We start from the raw sequence: 19,722 nt of genomic DNA, 5'->3' as shown, positions 1-19,722 counted from the left end.
TGCGCCGTTTTTATTTTAAATACAAAAAATAAATAAAATGTTTAAACAAAAATAAACACTTGCTCACAGAGCACAGAAAATAAATAATTAAACAAAAATAATGACAAACACAAATAATAAGTTAAGGTCCGGCTGTGCAGTAGCCTTCACGGATCCTTTATCTGCTGTTTTTAAACATCTCTTTCTCCTCTCGCTCTCCAGTTCCTCCTCCGAACACCCACACAGAGCAGGGAGAGCTGCAGGCTTAAATACAGTGGCCAAGGGGTTTAACTAATTTGTAATTATTCTATTAACCCCTCGGCCATAATCTGCACGAGTTTATTAATATGTGTGACTGCCTTCTAGTTTACCAATGTGGTAGCCGACAGCCACACAAGGTTTTTAAATAAAACACACCAAAACAATACCGCACGCCTACACCGTCATATATACAAATGCAAAACAATAAACAAAACACATGGTTCGCCGTCATTTATAAACACACAAAATAAACACAATAAACAAATAAAATAAATCATAATACATAAATAACACAGGGGTGGATTGTGAGACCCCGTTCTAAAAATAAACAAAATGCATTCAACAGCAGGGCTTTCCTACCGCCTGCTACAATATATTATAACTAGGGCTTCTGATTTTTGTTTTTTAAACAATAAAAACAGATGTAACACCCCTGATACAAAAAAATCTGTGTATAGCCAATAAACACCAGAAAAACAGTGGAAATGGTTACTCAATTCATGTTGACCACTCCTTCCCCATTAAAATAAATAAATAAATAAAAATACCTTTCGCAGTGCAGCTGGGCAATGCCCCTCCTTCCTGACTTGTATTTATCATGATTTGTTCTGAATACTTTGTTTGCGGGATTTGAAGATGTGTTACAGTTAAAATGCGGAGTATTTAAAATAGAATTGCAAATTGTGGCCAAATGTAAAAAAAATGCCACCACACAAAAGAATGTGCCTGGGACCATAAGGATTTTGTTGTGGAAAACAGTAAAGGAAAGAAGGTACAACTTAAGTGTAAAAGTGCTGTCAAGTTACTACTGTACATATTTTGACAGAAAAAACTGCCCAAGCATTTTAGAAAGTAACCGAAAACAATAATTTCATACAGTATGTAAAAAGCAAAAGAACCGAAAAAAAAAAAGATTTACAAAAAACTTGAAATATAAGCACTGAAAAATGAAATTAATTAAAAAAAAAAAAACAGAATCCCTAATTATAATGGAATGTTCTTCTCTCACCATTAGCTAACAACAAAGCACTATAAATTAATGAACTTGCTATTCAAGTTAAACCATGAATGTACCGCAGAATTCATGTTTATAGACTTTTTATTTCTTCCAAATAAAAGTGAAAGACAAAGGCCTTGGATAAGTTATTCAGTTACAAACACATGACTTTAACCGCTGATGTATAGAACAATAATGTTGCCTATTTAATTTCCAGGTATTTTTATTCAGTTGCTTATGGAAGACGACAGGGTACTATCATGGGACATGATGACGCTGTGAGCAAAATCTGTTGGCGTGACAATCGATTGTACACAGCGTCCTGGGACTCTACTGTTAAGGTGTGTCAGTCTTCCTGTACTACTTGTATTGTAGATTCTGTTAACTCACTATTCTAAGTGCCATTACAAAAGTTGGAACACATGTCACTGTACGTTCCATTGAAATGTACAGTTTACCATGCTTTTCTAATACTTATGCTAGGCATATAGTATTGGTAAATTGTTAACCATGGTCTCACTATGATACTGTATATCTTTATTATGTTATAGTATACCACAGTCAGTTTATAAGAGGTATTCCTTCCCCTTAAATTATTAAAAGTGTTTAGTTTATTTAACAGGTGCACTTAAGAGATATAACCAGCTAAAGCCATGGCTTCAAATCACAGTGGCTCAGTTATAGTAATGATATGAAACTGCAAAAATGATACACACAAGTACTTAACCATATCAGTCTCCCATGTTGGTAATTGACTAAAATTTGAAGCTATAACTACTAGATTTTTCAGTAGTGCTTATAGTAATGTTAAAGTGTCCTTTGGTGTTATACAAAATTAGAGAGCATCGGATTTAATTGCACTTTATGTCCTATAGTTATGTCTTGCAAAATGTGGTATACGCTATTGGGTTTGACAGATATCACATAACTTTACAAGTCTCTTGCCCCCAACTTAACTACATTCCTATGATGAAGATTATGCAGATAGATCTACAAGGACAGTAATGGTATTCACACTGAAACTAAATCCGTCCTAAACAATGGGAGGCCTGTATTAAATCCTCTGTAAGAGAGAACTCACTTAATCAACAGATAAAAAAGATTAGAATGAAACATCTTTATGAGCATTAAAAGGGAAAAACGTAAAAAGCATACAAAAAAATAACATTGAATCAGGAAATGTGTACCTAATTATTACTCATAATACAGTAGAAGATGTGGAGAACCTATGCAGGAACCACTGAAACCCCTTTTCATGTTTGTGGTATATTAGGTGTGGAGCTGCATTCCTGACGATATTTCAAGCAACCAAAGAAGTCAATTTCAACTTTTGGCTGAGCTTGAACATGAAGCTGGTGTAAGTTTTATAAAAAACAAATACTACAATAACTGTACATAATATAAATTGCAAGGCCCAGCAAGATGTACATTTAAGCTTGCATTTATTACATTTTTAATGGTTTTATTTTTGTAAGGTGAATTTGAAAACCGGGAGCTTAGAATAAAACACAGAATCATTTACCAAGCGTTCATTTTAAAGAAAACAGCCTTACAAAACACAACGCTACCCTTACACGAGTATTCATGGCATTTTAACTATGAAAGATGCTTTACATGTTTAAATTGAGCAAACATTTGTAGATAACATGAAGAGAATATTTATGTAATTTAGTCTACATCAATTATGTGTAAAACACAATAGATTATTGTATAAATAATTCTGTTATTTGTATTGTTTTCTAAACCTTGGCATGTTTTAATTTTGTTTAGATTAAAGGAGTGTTATTCATTCATTCTAAATAAGTTATTACTGGGCATCAAAGCTTTATTAAAAGCATGTGTAGTTATGTGTAAATGATGTTGTAATTATATGCAAAATCCTATTCATCTTTCAGGTAAATGCAATGCACTTGAACCCTGCAGGAACGATGTTGGTATCTGCAACCAAGGAAGGGTCTGTTAGCATATGGGACATCACTACATTCGGGTTGCTTCATCAGGTTTCATGCCATTCAGGGACAGTCTACGATATTGCGTTTAGCCCTGGTATGCTAATGTATTGTGTGATTTTATTATTTCTCTTTTTTTTATTTCTAAGGGTTTACCCTTAAAAATAGGTGGTCATGGCAATTCAGCGGGGTTCCACCCACGGTATAAAATACCAAGAGTGGCTTATCCCAGCTGATGTATCCAAATGATCAGTAAGCTTTTAGTGATACTGTTAAGTTTATTGTGTATTTAGAGTCATGACAAGGAATGTAAGTTACATTTATTAAAGTACTTGTTTAATTAGAAGACATTAGCTGGATATGTAAATAACCAGCTCCTTTTTTTTAATTAATTGCATGGTACTCTAGTGTCAGTCTCTGAGCCAGTGCTACTGCAGCACTGTCACAAAACCTACAATTTATTAGCCCTTGCATAACAAATGCAAAAAGGTTTGGCAAGATAACGCACACAAAACCTAAAGTTAAAAAAAAAAAAAAAAAAGGACTTATTTGGCCATTGTATGGAATTAGATTTGAAAGACAAAAATGAGGATTATAGTTAATATTTTGGAATTGCTGTAATGTTGACTTTTTTTTCTTACTGTGATTGTGGTTTCTTTTCTGACAGATAGCAGACATATCCTCAGTGTCGGAGAAAACAGATGTTTGAAAGTGATTGATGTGCAAATGGGGATGATCATTTCCTCTGTAGTTTCAGAGGAGCAACAAAGGTAAACCATGCCCAGTTGTGACATTCCCCCTTTAACTTCAGCATCACTGTTGACCCTGAGGTGTTGTTGACTAAAGACAGAAGATGGGAGGTTCCCACTTGATGACCCCTGCGAAGTGCACTACTCAGCCCGTTCCAGACAGTTGCCATGCTGAGGCACTAGGGAGGCTACACTCTGGTTGATCCCTGGAGTCAGCATTGCCGTCGTTGAATGTGCCAGTGCGGCAAGGAGGCTGCAAATAGGTTGATCCCTGTGGCCAGTAGTACACTTCAGGCGTGAACACCAGATCAATAGGAAATTCATGTTACCTGGCAGAGGAAAAGCAATAAAGGCTCATATTTCAGCGAAGCTACGTCTTGGTTGGTCCGCAACAAGACTGTCTCATTGTGTCTTGGCGAAAGCCGAGTATTAGTATGAAGTAGATATCTGCTACTCTCGTGTAATGAGAGTGCCTCAGCTACTTGTGCACTGTCAGTTTTATTCACAATATCATATTACACTGCAGAGTACCTTTACTCAGAGTATATCCAAATTGAACTAAACACAGTAAAACTCTAATCAGAACCAATCAGAAAGACTGGAAACATCACAGGTAAGAGAACAGAAATCATTCTGAGAATATACTGTCGCAGTACCCTATGCTAGAGCAGTACCCTATGCTAGAGCAGTAGTTCTCGAACTGGGGGGCGCAGACTGTATCCTGGGGGGAGTGTTAGAAGGTTCAGGGTTTTTTTTTTTTATAATGGAATAATACTTCCACCATTCAGACGGTTGCATACAGTACTCGCAGCGATCCTGCCCTCTGTCAGTACAACAGACAAGAGGAAGGGGGGCGTGGCACTAAAAGTTTGAGAACCACTGTACTGGAGCCTTGCTACCCGACCTAGCCTGACGGGACCCGAAAATAAGTGTCGGGTTCGGGTCAGGTTGGGTGTAGTTTGTATATTATGGTTCAGGCTCGGATTGGGCCGGGTCATGAGTATTTTTTTCTTCCTCTGTGTGCAAGTGCTTCCTAAAACTCACTTCCTGCTTCACTATTTTTGAAAAACCACTTCTTTGAGAAATTACCCCTCTCAATATCATCTCACAAACCCGCTTATTCATTTTGTGCAGCCTGTCAAGTGCTGTGTTGCCAGGCTTTACTAAGTAACCACAGGATATAATTAATTTCTAACGCAACTAACAAAACAAAAAACACCATGTACAGTGCTTAATTGATAGCTCTCAACAGTCAACAATTCATGCTTTTTAAATAATGAACAAACTGTTTCGTTCCACTTATTGATACAAAATGCATTTGTCCCCAATAAACTATATGCTTTTGTTTAAATGTAAAGAACGACTAAACGTACAGTATTAAAAGACTGCTGTTTAATTCACTGTTAGTTTTCTTTCTTTTCTCTTGTATTCGTAATGTGCTGTCATAGGCAAACGTGAAAACCGGTTTATATCAAGAATTATACCTGCACGGCAATCATGCTATAAAGCAGGTTTGGAAAAATTGTGACACGTTAAATCTTGCAAAATAGTACTGAAATATGACAGCAAAAAGACATGAAATTCATCTTCCACATTTGAGAAAACTACAACAAACGAAATCGCTACAGGACAGAACCAAAAAATTATGGAATACCAAAACTCACGACCAGAGCAATACCGTAAAAACGTTGAATAAGTCAATTTTCTAGGCATTTTTGTAGGGCCCTTAAAAGGGGGGAGCGACTAATACACCATTGTACCATATACGCCGGTGTGTCTAATATTAAACTACTGTACCAGTGCCACAGTGGGATTACTAATGCTTTTAAAACATGGTGGCTTTATAGGCAATACTTACAGCTTTATTGACATTGGTTTAATATTAAATTAGCCTTCTAGAATATTGAAAATTATGTTTAAACCTGTATGGAGCACTGTATCTTCAAACTAAACTATTTAATTTTTTTTTTTTCTTGGATTATAGGCCCTGTTACAACCATGTGGATGAATGAACAGTGTAGCAGTGTCATAACGGGTGGAGAAGACAAACAAATAATTTTCTGGAAATTGGAATTTTAATACTTCCTTAAGTGCCTTTAGTTTTGAAAGCTTAAAATATTTAACAAGAATGCTCATATATTTTAAAGTAACTACATATCACTCTTATTTTTCCGATGTGTAATTATGAGAGATATGCCATGGAGAATAGTCTGCACTAGTTTACAGTTGTTGTTTTTATGTTATATGATATTTTAGGGTACAATTCTCCACTGTGGTCAAGTTGTACATTCAATTAATTCGGAGTGGGCAGTATGATCACGTTGGAGAATATCCCCCATTAGTATGCACTGAAAACTAAACTGACAAAAAGGTGTGTTCACAGTGAAGAAAGTACTGTGTCTCAGCAAGAAGGACATTTATCTTATTATTCGTTGTCTATTATTTTTTTGTTTGTTCTCCTCTGTAAGTATATTGTTTTGAAGCTTACCATGTGCCTTCGATCAGACAATTTAGGACATTCTTGTATTTTAAATAATCATGTCTGATAATGATGCAAACCAAGTACCGAAATGAAATGCAGTAGAACCCCTGAGTGCAATGCAACCAGATAGGCGCTCCATTAAGCAGCATGCTGGTCATGAAGGCTAAACTACTGTAGCAACAAATGTATTTTCAAGCCAAAGGAGGCAAGCTGCACAAATGCATTTTGTTTAAAACATGCACTATGTTAACCCAGGTTTTCATGGGTGTTTAAATCTGTGCTTTTGCAAGTTATGATTTCAATTGTAACTTAAATATAGCCTTTTTTTCCATTTGTAATACTGTTTTAAAGACTTTAGGACCATAACAATGTGAGTATTGTATTACTGTACTGGATCCTTGTTTATTCGCCAGATTGAGGGTGTAGATAGCAGCTGTCCACATTCAATAAAACTATTGAAAATTCAGATTTCAATTACGAACATTTCAGTGTTACGAACAACCTCCATTCCCAAGGTGTTCGTAACTCTGAGGTTCTACTGTATACAACATTTTTCAGCTAATATTGTAGATGATTTTACCCTAGTAGATGACCTTGTATTGCAATTACATCTGATTGGATTTTACAGGTGACTCCAAAAATGGTGAGTAGGTTCATGTGGCAAAACTGCTGTTTTTGATCTCTTTAGATTAAATAAATGAGTATGTCTGTAATATACCTGCATGAACACTTTATACTACATACTGTTAATATTCATGAAGTACAAAGTGGTGTCCATGGTGCATGTTTCGTATATATGCAATCAAACACCAAGGGCTCTATTTCAAAGACATGGCAAATCTTCAACAGTTTGAAAGAAAGCCTAGAACATGTGAATGAACCTGTATCATACAAACATCATTGATTGACCCCACCCATCATCCAGTTCTATGTAACCCTTAGCCTGATGCTGTCTCATCTAGTCTACAGCAGTAAACTGTGTATTTTTGTCAACTCATCAACCACGCTGCTATGTAGAGTATCATAAATTTAAATAGACAATGAAATGATGCATGCAAATGTTACTTTCAATGCAGATTTAACATTATAACATATTGCGCATAACTAAATGGGTATTATTTGTTGCGCACAAGTTAAGGTGTATTATATTCACACTATGGATCTGAAGCTTAAATTCAGAAAGATTGTCATTTCATAAATATTACCATAAGCTATTTACAACATATAGGTTTTTTTGTTTTCTTTCTTTATCAGACGCATGCTGTCAAAGCCATTCGAACCAAGCTGACTTGCATGACCACATTTCACTGAGGATAAGACCTAGTGTCTGTTGACAATCATTCTTGTGGGTATAGGAAATGGGATAAAAGATGAGCCACTTTGATTATAACATTATCATTCCAGTGGCATGTGTATTTATATTTTTCTCAATGTCTGATTATTATTTTTGATTCCAAATTCAATGGTGTAGAACTGGAAAAAACAGGTATGAATTCTACTCTGTAGTAAAGAACTACTAAATTTCAACATCAGTGTGAAATAAAAATAATTTACGTTTAAACAAACTATGTATGTCACCATGAAATAAAAATTCAAGCATAGCAATTTCTGAAATAATAAAATAAGAACACAAGAACTGAACATTTATTTCCTTACTGGGAGAATGGACTTTTACTTCGAAGGTACACTGGCAGTGGCCTGTAGTCATTTAAAAATAGTTTAAATGATGATTATAAATTTGTCTATGGTATTAAGATTATTTAATTTAACTTATACTGGTTTTACTTTGTACCTGCCAATTCTAAAAAAAAAAAAAAAAAAAAAAAAAAACCATGTATTCTTGATCTGATATTTTGTTTTGTTTTATCATGTGTATGCATCTTTGAAGGCAATGCTTGGAGCTGAAGTGTTTTTGGAATTTTGTCTACTCAAGTAATAAAACTATTGCACAGTACAAACCATTATTGACCTTTCTATGCTTTTTGACATTCATGTTCATTTTTAAAGTTAACAAAATAATGTAGGTGCTATGTATAGGTATGGAGTAATATGAAGTTGGTGCTGTGGTGGTGGTGTTTGCATATTCATAGTGAGCCTCTGTTTAGATTAATTGAATTGACTCCACTAACTTCAAAGTACCTCTGGCCATGTCAGTGATACAGACCATGTGCTTTGACATAGCCTTTATACTTGGTACCGCACCCCTAGTTCCAGCACCCTTGGCTGAATTCAGTGATTCTCTCAAAAAAGTGGATTTTCTGGTGGTGTCCAGTGAACATTAACCATTTCAGTGCCATGTTGTTTTAACCTCAGGCCATATTAATGATACAGACCGCTTGCTGTCAGACAATGCTACAGTTGGTATTCTGTTTCTCTCAGTAAAGTTCCATTAGAGAGGATGTAGAGTAGAAATTTCACCACCACATAGTTTTAACCTCTGGACATTCCAAATGGTATAACTTTCCCCTTAGAGTATGCCTGCTCACATTTCAAGCTTTGTTTATATTTAAAACACAGTTCAATAAAAAAAAAGGTTGCTGTACAAAACATTGATAGCGTGTATATTGGAATACATTTATGCAAGCAAAAGCATTTTTCAAATATTTATTAACTCACTTATAATACTTAACAGAAAGGAAAAAAAAAACAGTTAATTCCATTCTACATAAGATGTATATAATACCAAAAACAACTGCAGACATATTTAAAAAAGCCTATTTTGAGTTCCCTTTGGATATTTATGAAATACTGTAGTTATCTGTTGATGCAACCTTTTAAATATTAAGAGGAGAAAAAAAAGCTTTCCTTCCTATCTTCAATAGCATGCATACGCTACTGTACATGGGCATCCTCAGTAAGGCTTGCACAAGACATTCTATAGATTTGTAAACAAGCAAAATGATCTGCAGAAGATGTTGACAGTATAGTTAAATATTCAGATCTGTGCATTGATTAGTACAATACATAATGCCACTGTGCCTCCATGCAGTAGCTGCCTAATGGTACATTTCCATCCTGAATATCAAATGGCTCATATATAGTGACTTCTAGCGGCCTGGAAAAGCAGGAAAGTAGGACCCTTTATGACCTTTGTAGCTAATGTCTGGAATTACACTTCAGGAACAGAGTGATCCATTAGACTCTTCACAATGCTGGAAGACATTCTGAAATTAAAACAAAGTGTTACAATTTAAATCATAAAAAATACTGCATGTCCTGCATTGTGGGATGGTTGCATTTACTATCAGACGGCATATGCAGCAGATTTACCAGTGCTAGATTATACCACCCGCAAGTCCTGATGCATTCGTTCACATTACAAAGCCATGCTAAGAAGTGCCTCCTCTTTTTTCACAAACCTTAAATTTCATACATGTATAGCGTTCCTGGGCCATCAGCAGCCCAGGGACCCAATGGAAATTGGATAACATTCCAAAATGTCATCCTTGTATTTTTTAAAAATGGATAGCTACATGCCAAATGAATAAACTAACCAACCACTATTTGAAAAACAAAAATAAACATAACTTGAAATGGTTTAAAGTAGTGATGGGCACCAATATTGATATAATGATATTGTTCGATATCAATCACTTCCATATTGCGATAACGTGGTATTTAAAAACAATTATTGTACGCTCGCTAATACTGCTAAAAATACAAACGCAGTATAATTAAGTTTATTTTATATTAAGATACACCCAACACATACCAATCATTGTCAGTCTCTTAAGCAAAGAAACACCACAGACGTAATATTTAACCAGTTTACTCCATTTATTGGTGTTTTGGTAACAAACACTAATAGAATCCTGCTTTAAGTTTAGCACTATTGGCCATCTGTAAAGTGTTGCCAGCGTCGTGCCGAATTTTACATTTCGTCAGCATTTCACTGAATTTTGTCCATGCGATTACTTACGCTATTATTAATTTATTCATCAGTGGTTTAAATGTAAACTTTTGGTATTACAAATGAGATGTACTTTTTAGACCTAAAAACACATCTCAAAATAATGCAAAAGTCGGCATGACACCGTACTTAATACTTTTACAGATGTTGTGAGCCAGCATTTATATGCATTTATTTATTACTTCCAATGGCTAGAAGTGTGCAGTGAAGTATGGAAATATTTTGTTTTTGAGGTGGCTAATGACGGAATAGTAAAATATAATAGACCTTGTTTTTCTCCATGGGTATTTATAAAGCAAAGCTCCATTAAGTTAAAATGAGTTATTGCTTCTCAAATGTAAATTTTATACCACAGGAGTGGATGTATATAGCGTGGGATATATTTCTGTTATCTCACTGGAGTGGGTAACAGTAGGGTTGCCACGATATCAAAATTACAGTTTGACTATTGAACCACTTTTATTCTATTACTAAAATTTCGATATCTACGATACGATATTTAAATTAGTTTACATATTTTTTAGCATTACAAAATGGCAGTTTTTCTATTTGTGTAACTGGTTTGAAATAATTTACTATAAATCAAGTTAACAGGTACAACTCACTTAGTTTTAAAGTGTTTTAAATTATCTTTTTACTTCGATATAAAAGTGTTTTAAATGATATTTATTTAGATATAAATGTTCTGATGTGCAAGTGAATGACTGACAAAATCTGATTTACTTTTATTGTACACTTAACTTTTAACAGTACCAATAATGAGTTTTTTCACTCATAAATGGATTATATACTGTAATACCAAACCAGTAAACAGTTTTTTATTAGGAGCCTAAAAAATACTAATAGTTGCATAGCAAATACACACTAGAAAAATACCCCTGTCTAAATAAAGACTATGACCTAAAGTAATGTACTAAAAATATTTAGTATATGTCCAGGTTTCAGAAAAACACCATGAAGGAAAACACGTCATTTTAATTATATTATTTTTAAACCTTAAAATTAAACATTTCACTAATTAGTTTTTTACCCTTCAGTAAAATGATCACCACTAGTGGTGCTGATGTAAATATATATATATATATATATATATATATATATATATATATATATATATATATATATATATATATATATAAAGTAACATTAACAATAATTATAATGCATCAGATTTTTCAAAAGATCCAACCTTAGATACATAGCACACAAGCACAGCTAGTGACGGTATCAGCAGTTTAAATGCAAAAACTAAACTTGATAAATATGAATTTAATATATTTTATATTGCTGAAAAGTTTGCCAGTCGTTTCCATGTTCTTTTGCAGCTGCCTAACTTTCTGGGTGGTGTTCTCTAAGACGTACAAATAAACTGGTGGTGTTCCTTGTTTTCACAGCAATTTGTTTAGCACAGGCCACACAAATAGGCAGAGCATACGGTTTTTAATCTCCTTAAGAGTATGTCTGTACATAAACCACTCTGCCCTGTTGGGGCACATGACTTAATGGGACATCCTCCTGCAGTGAATAAAAACTGTATACCATGAATGATCATTCAGTATCCTCTGTATCTGTAACATGTATACATTGCAAATGTGCGATTACATTTTTCTTTGTTTTGGAAGTCTTTGTTATTATCGATATTGAAATACATGCATGACATCGATATAAAATGTTTATATCGTTGCCCACCTCTAGTTTAAAAAGTTACCAACTATAACCTTGAGAATCTGGGATGTGGGCAAAATCAATAATGCATGAGTCTGTCATGCTTGCTTATAAATAAAATAAAAATCCAAACTTACTTTTTCATCATGTGTTCACAGATGAATGAAGGCATTACAGTTATTGTTATGACACTCTCAGCAGAATTTAGAATGTCGGAGATCTGAGGGTCCTATAAAAACACAAATTAAGCAAACGCAGTTAAAAAGACATACTTAAAAATAAATCTGGGCTAAATGCCAGGCAGGACAACACAGAAACGGCCCCACTTCAGAAAACAGCATGAATCCCAACAATTCTAGCAAAGCCTAGCAAAGAAAAAAAAAAAAGTAATGTGCTTTCTGAATTGTTTGATGCTGAGTAAATTCAGTTTACTTTAGTATCTTTTCTTGTGCAAATCTGCAATAGATACTTACATTTACCAATAACAGTATGTAGTTGAAATAAAGTGTAAAATACTCTACAACTAAAAATGCCTCCATTGGAGGTGTTACGTCTCGTTTAAAGTTTAACACATTGGGAATGTTTATATGCAATCACAAAATCCACCATAACAACCTCTTCAGCACTACTGTATTAATAACTACAACATGCATTTGTGTTTACAGCTGTATGTGTACAGCATTTAACTGAATTGGCCTGCACTGTACACTTAATAGGTAAACACTAAAACATAAAGCATTTACCACAAAAACAAAAAAAAGCTTCAAATAAATAACTGGAGGTTAACTTCAGTGTTCCTACATGTACAGTAATTTTTGCTGTCGTAACATTAGTAATTGTATTATTTTTTTTTAACAAAAAGTCAGTTGTAAAAACGGTGTAAATATTGCAAAATGTAGGAAAAATTGTAACTGTTTGCGAACGTTGAAACGCTAAAATATTATCACCCCTAACCTCCATCTTAAAAGATTTATACATATGAAAGTGCTGAAACTTGTAATTAAAAATACTAAAGACTGACATTTTATTACCTTAATTCCAATTACATTTTGCCCATTAACTTCACAAATGTTATGCTCAGTCAGAAGCCCATTTCGTGCTGCAGAGCTGTCCTTCACGATGAAGGTTATCTTTCCCTTTTTGAAAACAAAGCCCAGATGTCCATTACTGTCTTTGTGCATAGTGACGGTGCGTTCAAAGGGTCTGCCAGAAAGAGAAGAGGAAAGCTAAGCAATGAATATTTCAGCTGAGTAACTGTGTATGAGTGTATGAATAATGAAAGCTGAGAATTCTACCTGTCCCGAACAATGAACACAATCCTTCCTGCAGCAGCTTGCTTGAGCACTTTGTGGGCTTTGTCAGTACTCCACCCAGCACAGTTCTCGCCATTGATCTGAAGCACCTGGTCTCCAAAGCGCATGCCACCAAGGGAAGCCGGGGAATTGGCTTGTACAAGTTGTACAAAAACACCCTGTAGAACAGAGAACTGTTTCAATATTGCATTCACTTTGCATATTGGTGGGATGGAAATAGTGAACGAGGACTTTGAAAAGGATCTTGGGGGGTTATAGTAGAGCAATTAAAAGTATCTCAATGTGGTGAAATATTAAAAAGGCCAACAGAATGTTAGGCTATATTGCAAAAAGAGTGGAATACAAGTCTAGAGAGGTTCTACTAAGATTATACAATGCCCTAGTTAGACCCCACCTAGAATACAGTGTGCAGTTTTGGTCACCTCACTACAAAAAACAATACACAATTGCACCCAAAGGTACAGAAAATAGCATCTAGGCTGATCCCAGGACTTACTGATATAAAGGACAGATTAAAATAATTCAATCTCTTCAGCCTAGAAAAAAGAAAGAAGGGACTTGACTGAAGTCTATAAAATTATAAATGGTATGATAAAGTTAACCCAAGACACTACTACAAATTTAGCACAGAGAGAAGAACAAGAGGGCATAAATGGAAGCTGAGTAAAAGTAAGTTTAGAACAGAAGGTAGGAAGCTTTTTTACACAAACACTGGGAACAATTAAAAACAAAAACAACTAGATGATTTTGTGAGTTTCTCGTTCTCAAACTTTTATGTTCTTATGTTCTAAAGTAAATTCACATACTGCAAATGTGTTGATGGGAGGAAGAAAAAATAAATAAATAAAACCCTTGTTTCCATGTTGTTGAAATACATAAATAAAAAAATCTGGACTGATGCCAAGGTTACTCACGTTATCAATAGACTTTAGTCGTAATCCTATCTTTCCATCCATGTCTTTGCAGAGAATTACTTCACGAATACCCTGCCTGATTTCTGCTCTACGGATTCCAAAATCATTTCCCGATATTGGTGCAGTCATGTAATTTAATGCAGAAGGTCTTGTAGCTATTTGCTTTAAAATGAAAGATGGAAAAAATGTACCATTATTAAGTGTTTAATAAAGTAGAAGATACCAGAAAACATTCAACAAAGTAATTTGAGTTGTATTGTTAATCTTGATTTGCACTTTCAAATTATGCATGCAAAACAATATAAATTATTTTAAATCAATTGTAACAAAAGTTACATGACAAGGTCAACAAGTTTATAACACAAATAAAATACTTAATATCTTGTATTACAGTAGCTACCATATTATATACTACTTTTAAGGGCAGAAACATACCCCGGCACAATCTGCTACAGGAAGCACTGAGAGATTATGCTGTATTTCTTCTTCATTGAGGTTTAGGCCCATGAACTGAGAGAGTTCAGGATACAGCTTTGGGTAAAGGCCTATAAAACATATAGAGAATATGAGACTAAAGGCTTTGGCATAATGAAAGACAATACCTGAACTTTACATAACACAATACTGTATTGGAATATGTTTGCTGTTATTATGCCCCAAGTACAGTTTAAAAGCAACCAGTGCAAATGCCATACAAGAGTGTTACTGATGTTTTAAGCGTTGCTCCAGCATAAAACAGTTCAATACATCCTGGAAAATATATAGATAATGAAATAACTACATCTGAATATTTGTTGGCCATCAGAAGCATACATGATTTACATTAATGAATTCAATTCATAATTAATTAAACAATTCTAGTTTACCACCATCAGCCTCAGCAGGGACAGTATTAGAAGATTCAGGCAGTGCAGCTGGCATTGGTGGGCTAGATTCATAGGCCGTCTGAGCCTGAAAAACAGGAGAGACAATTTGACAATATATTATTATTATTATTATTATTATAGAACTATATTACAGATAATAGAAGTTTACAATCAGTAGTAAGAGCAAATTCAAATGAGAGAAAATAAAAAAATATATAGTAAATAATTACATTTGAGAGCGATTACACTATGTAACACAATTTGTGTTCCTGGGTAGTAAGTGTTATTTCCTAATTGCTTATGCCTCAAAAGTATAGAAAATGGCTATTATTCCCCACAAACTTTGCTTTTGTGACCAGGACAGGTAAATTTCAAAATATCACTATTTCCAATGAGAAAACGGGAGCTTTTGTGTCTTTTCGTTCACATAAAGTCAGAAAAAAACAACATATGAATCCAAATTAACATGTATTTATACTAAGTAATACAAAAATGACTACAAAAGATTTAGTAGTGAGCAGTTTTTCGAGATTTACGATTATACTGTAAATTTACAGTATAATCGTAAATCTCGAAAAACTACTCACTTCTAAATTTACAGTATAATCGTAAATCTCGAAAAACTACTCACTTCTAAATTTACAGTATAATCGTAAATCTCGAAAAACTACTCACTTCTAAATCTTTTGTAGTCATTTTTGTATTACTTAGTATAAATACATGTTAATTTGGATTCATATGTTGTTTTTTTCTGACTTTATGTGAACGAAAAGACACAAAAGCTCCCGTTTTCTCATTGGAAATAGTGATATTTTGAAATTTACCTGTCCTGGTCACAAAAGCAAAGTTTGTGGGGAATAATAGCCATTTTCTATACTTTTGAGGCATTAGCAATTAGGAAATAAAACTTACTACCCAGGAACAAAAAAAAAAAAAAAAAAATTGTTACACGGTGTTATGACTAAGAGCAATTAAACATAAAAAGAATTGGTTATAAGAGTAAATTCCATTGAGAACAAGTAGTAAGTACAGTAAATGGATAAGAACGATTTCAAAAATTACAAAACACGTGAATAAGGATACCTTTAAGGCTAAAATCAAGTACAAAATAGAAAATATAATTATTATTGAGAGAAGTAGTAGAATACAACAAAGTGTGGAGCAGTTAAGTGCAAGTACAAGATGATGCAAGTATTGATACAATTGGGTGTCATATAGTCCAGTATAGTTGTGAGGTTTACAGACGCTGTCTGAACTGGTGTATCTTGAGGAGGCACCGAAAGGTGGTGTGTGAGAGAGAGAGACAGAGAGAGTTTTGTGTGACTCATTAATTCTACTTTTCATCTGAATGCCACTTCTGATACAAACACAGAAATGAAACAAATAACTGTAGTAGGTGTTCCTGACAGGAGGGTTAACTTTTGCACATGTTGACTGTAAACAATGAGAAACAGTAGTGCTTTATGGTATCAAATTGAACTGACACAATTCATCTGTTTTTGTACTTTTCTACTCAAAGCCCATAAAACAAAAGGCTTTTTTTTCTGGCAACTGCAGAAGCAACTAGTTTTAAAGTAATTTTCACCAAGGTGATCAAATTAAGACTTTTTCGACATATCTGGCTTAATCAAATCACCATGATGCCATTGCCAGAACTATTGACATGAGGGGAAACTGCTTACCTGGATAAACTTATCCACCTTCATGTCTTCTAATGATGGATACAACGACATGGTCCAACAGGTCCTTAACAAAAGCTTTAAAAAACAAAACAAAAAACAGAATGTTACTTAGAAAATAGTTCCCAAAATGTTCATAAAGGAACACACACAATTAGAGAAAAATAAATTACTTTACTAAACAAATAACTTTTGTACTTGTCAGATCTGCTTATAGTTTATCTGGACAGTGCCAGATATCTGAATGGAGCAATATTACTTAACTGTCAGTGTCTGGGTTTGTTGTTCAAAGATGCTGTGCCTGAGCTCCAGCAGAGCTCAGGCTGTGATTAGCAGTTGCAGGTACAGAATTGGTTGCCTTCGTCGATGCAAAGTACAGATTGGCTGTTTTTGGTGTTTAATAAAATACATTTTGACTAATTGTTTCTGTTTAGTATTTACTGTGCAACAGATGTGAACTAATCTGAACAATATAACAAGTCCAAATGAAAACGCCAGTCCTTGAGCAGACTTGAGTTTCAATTTGATTCACAGGTGATGTGGTGACGTAACAGTAGCTGTGTATTAAGATGCTAACAATTAGTTGTAACAAACTTGCTATATATATATATTTTTTCCCCCTAAATTCTAGGGCTTTTTTTTTTTTTTTTTTTTTTTTTTTTTTTTTGGTGACAGGTATAAACTACTCGAGTTTCCCTTCTTGTTATGGGTTTGCTTTACCAGGAACCCTCAGTAAAATGACAGCCTTATAACTCGTTGTTACGTATAGTAATACCCTTGTATTACAGTATTTATATTACGAAGGACAATCCTATGCCCACAAAAAGAATCTACACTACTTAATAACACATATACTGTAGTCAGTAATGCAATGTAAATGTAATGCAGAATTTGAGACATGAGAAAACATGCTTAGGAAGGTAAAAAAAAAATGAAAGCTTTTTCCTGGGACCAAAAACGTTAATATTTTTGTTTAGGCGATACTAATCACACAGCTTAGAAATGGTAAAAACATTAACACATAACTAATAAATATAAGGTATGATTACATGTGTATCGTTGATGTACAATTATGTTACTTTAAATTGTACTTGGGTGGGGAAATAGAATCAGATGCAATTACCACATAATATGTATCAAACATCTTACCCCCACCCCCCACCAAACAACAACAAACCTGGCTGTGGCTATATACATTTCGTTAACCTGCTGTACCGCTATTTCAATTTTACATTTGCTTTGGTAGATTTTGAAATATTTGTAATAATAAAATATGTGTTATTTTACACTCACCTTGTGGAAGGCAAACAAGACTGCAACCCGTTACACGGCTTCTTCCAGATGCTCTTTCCGGTTTCAATGGAAGTAAGCACCTAACACCGTCAAGGAGAAAGGGGAAAAAACGCCGCATCTGCGCATGAATGACATAATGAGTTTATGACGCAGGTAGGTATCCAAGAAACTGGAGGAGGTTCCTGTGACTGCGAACCAGCTGTTGAGGAAGCGTGAGGTACTGTAAGCAAAAATTGTGGCATGCCAGCTTTCTAGGAAAATTATGTTCGTTCTTACGTCTGTTCGAGGAAGTGTTATTTTACTGCTGCCTCACGTCGAGTAAGCGACATTCTATAATATGTCAATGCAAAACAACGTTTAAATATTGAACTGTTACTTAATTTCCTTACACGAGGTCATTTAGATTGATATACAGAGGTAGTATAAATCCAAGTCATAAAGTTAGTTAGTTCGTATTTGAACAGAACATCTTGTTTTGGATGCAGTATTCCCAGACCAGCGCAAGAGCTGTCAAAATGTAAACAAACACACTGGTCAACAAGGTCTGCTGTCTAAAAAAAGTGCCAAGAAGTTTAAACAATTTAAGAATATAATAAACAGACATCAAGGAATATCATTTTAGAGTAAAACTCATTCTGAAAAATATTTTACCACAAAACGTCCATTAAATCAACCAAAAGCTGATAAAATAAAGCATTCCTGCTAAATGCAAAATAACACGCAAACGTTTAAAACTGTCAATTACTGAGGCTACCATATCTGCTAAATCATCGCACTGTAAATTGCATGAATTGAATCTGCTGCTTAAAGAGCAGGTTCACTAATTCATACTTCAGGATCTTCATGTCAGAATCCAAGGGCACCATCTGAGGATATAGCAACCCTGTCTCCTTTGCAAATAGCTATCTTTGAACCGAATCCAAGGTCAAAGTAAAGTTTTCAGTAGCAATATGGATCATAATGGAGGCACTGGACAGGCTCAAAACTTCAGCTATTCTACTGCCTAAAAAAGTCCACCAGTACAAGTACAAGAAAGTGACAGCAAGTCATGAAAATATAGAGGGAATATAGTGTAGTACAGGGACAGCAGATAATAGTTAAATATCTAGGAATTAAATAACTTTGCTATCCTTATTTATATTGCTTAATTTCCCCATTAAACACCTTTCCTGAGACATAGAAAGCTGTCAAGAAATAAAAAAAAAAAACCTTAAACAAATGTCCATCATTTGATATAACTTGAGTTGTTAGCTAAAAAGCCTGACTATCATTTTTAATCATATCTTAAATTTATATATTTGAAGTGGATTTGTGCATATTTGCAACAACTGGCTTGTCTATAACAATAACTGATTTATTAATACAGTGCTACCCCATTATAACGTGACCCGTTATAGTGCGGAATTCGTTATAGCACGGTAAGGTTGTGGCTCCGGTTTTCTTTTATTGTTGTTTTACATAACTGGGACATACAGTACTTATAAAGCTCCTGTGCTTGCACTGTATTTTTTTCTAAAAGCAAAACAATACAAGTGTGTATAAATGGCCTTGGATTCTGTGTTATTTATTTACAGTTCATAACATTTATTATAAAAAATATACAATTTAAATAAGAGTGGTGTAAACTTTAAATTGGTGGAATAGCAGTTTCTGTTATACTGTATA

General features: G+C 34.3%; 2 protein-coding genes across 2 annotated transcripts; one reads left to right on the top strand and one right to left on the bottom strand.

Moving 5' to 3' along the window:
* The first annotated feature begins 1,156 nt into the window (after nt 1–1,156).
* LOC121314390 (protein FAN-like) lies at nt 1,157–4,452 on the top strand. The gene is made up of 4 exons (XM_041247585.1): nt 1,157–1,578; nt 2,511–2,594; nt 3,133–3,283; nt 3,854–4,452. The coding sequence occupies exons 1-4, from the start codon at nt 1,498–1,500 to the stop codon at nt 3,958–3,960; spliced, it is 423 nt and encodes a 140-aa protein (XP_041103519.1). The 5' UTR covers nt 1,157–1,497; the 3' UTR covers nt 3,961–4,452.
* A 4,560-nt stretch (nt 4,453–9,012) lies between these two features.
* On the bottom strand, nt 9,013–18,167 carry LOC121314388 (syndecan binding protein (syntenin)). Its single transcript, XM_041247584.1, has 9 exons — nt 18,058–18,167; nt 16,768–16,842; nt 15,086–15,170; nt 14,655–14,764; nt 14,220–14,381; nt 13,288–13,463; nt 13,024–13,195; nt 12,130–12,221; nt 9,013–9,581 (listed from the first exon to the last, which is right to left on the bottom strand). The coding sequence occupies exons 2-9, from the start codon at nt 16,816–16,818 to the stop codon at nt 9,527–9,529; spliced, it is 903 nt and encodes a 300-aa protein (XP_041103518.1). The 5' UTR covers nt 16,819–16,842; nt 18,058–18,167; the 3' UTR covers nt 9,013–9,526.
* Between the last annotated feature and the right edge of the window lie 1,555 nt (nt 18,168–19,722).

This window comes from Polyodon spathula, chromosome 4, assembly GCF_017654505.1.
Source record: "Polyodon spathula isolate WHYD16114869_AA chromosome 4, ASM1765450v1, whole genome shotgun sequence".
NCBI classification, from domain to species: Eukaryota; Metazoa; Chordata; class Actinopteri; order Acipenseriformes; family Polyodontidae; genus Polyodon; species Polyodon spathula.
The sequence above is the reverse complement of the archived record's forward strand: the minus strand, read 5'-3'. Positions and strand labels throughout refer to the sequence as shown.

Excerpts from the sequence above, each read along its gene's own strand:
- LOC121314390 (XM_041247585.1), top strand. The coding sequence starts at position 1,498 with ATGGGACATGATGACGCTGTGAGCAAAATCTGTTGGCGTGACAATCGA. Across the intron at positions 1,579-2,510 it reads CCTGGGACTCTACTGTTAAG|GTGTGGAGCTGCATTCCTGA; the intron begins GTGTGTCAGTCT and ends GTGGTATATTAG. Across the intron at positions 2,595-3,132 it reads AGCTTGAACATGAAGCTGGT|GTAAATGCAATGCACTTGAA; the intron begins GTAAGTTTTATA and ends TTCATCTTTCAG.
- LOC121314388 (XM_041247584.1), bottom strand. The coding sequence starts at position 16,818 with ATGTCGTTGTATCCATCATTAGAAGACATGAAGGTGGATAAGTTTATC. Across the intron at positions 15,171-16,767 it reads AGGTGGATAAGTTTATCCAG|GCTCAGACGGCCTATGAATC; the intron begins GTAAGCAGTTTC and ends CCTGTTTTTCAG. Across the intron at positions 13,464-14,219 it reads GACTAAAGTCTATTGATAAC|GGTGTTTTTGTACAACTTGT; the intron begins GTGAGTAACCTT and ends TCTGTTCTACAG.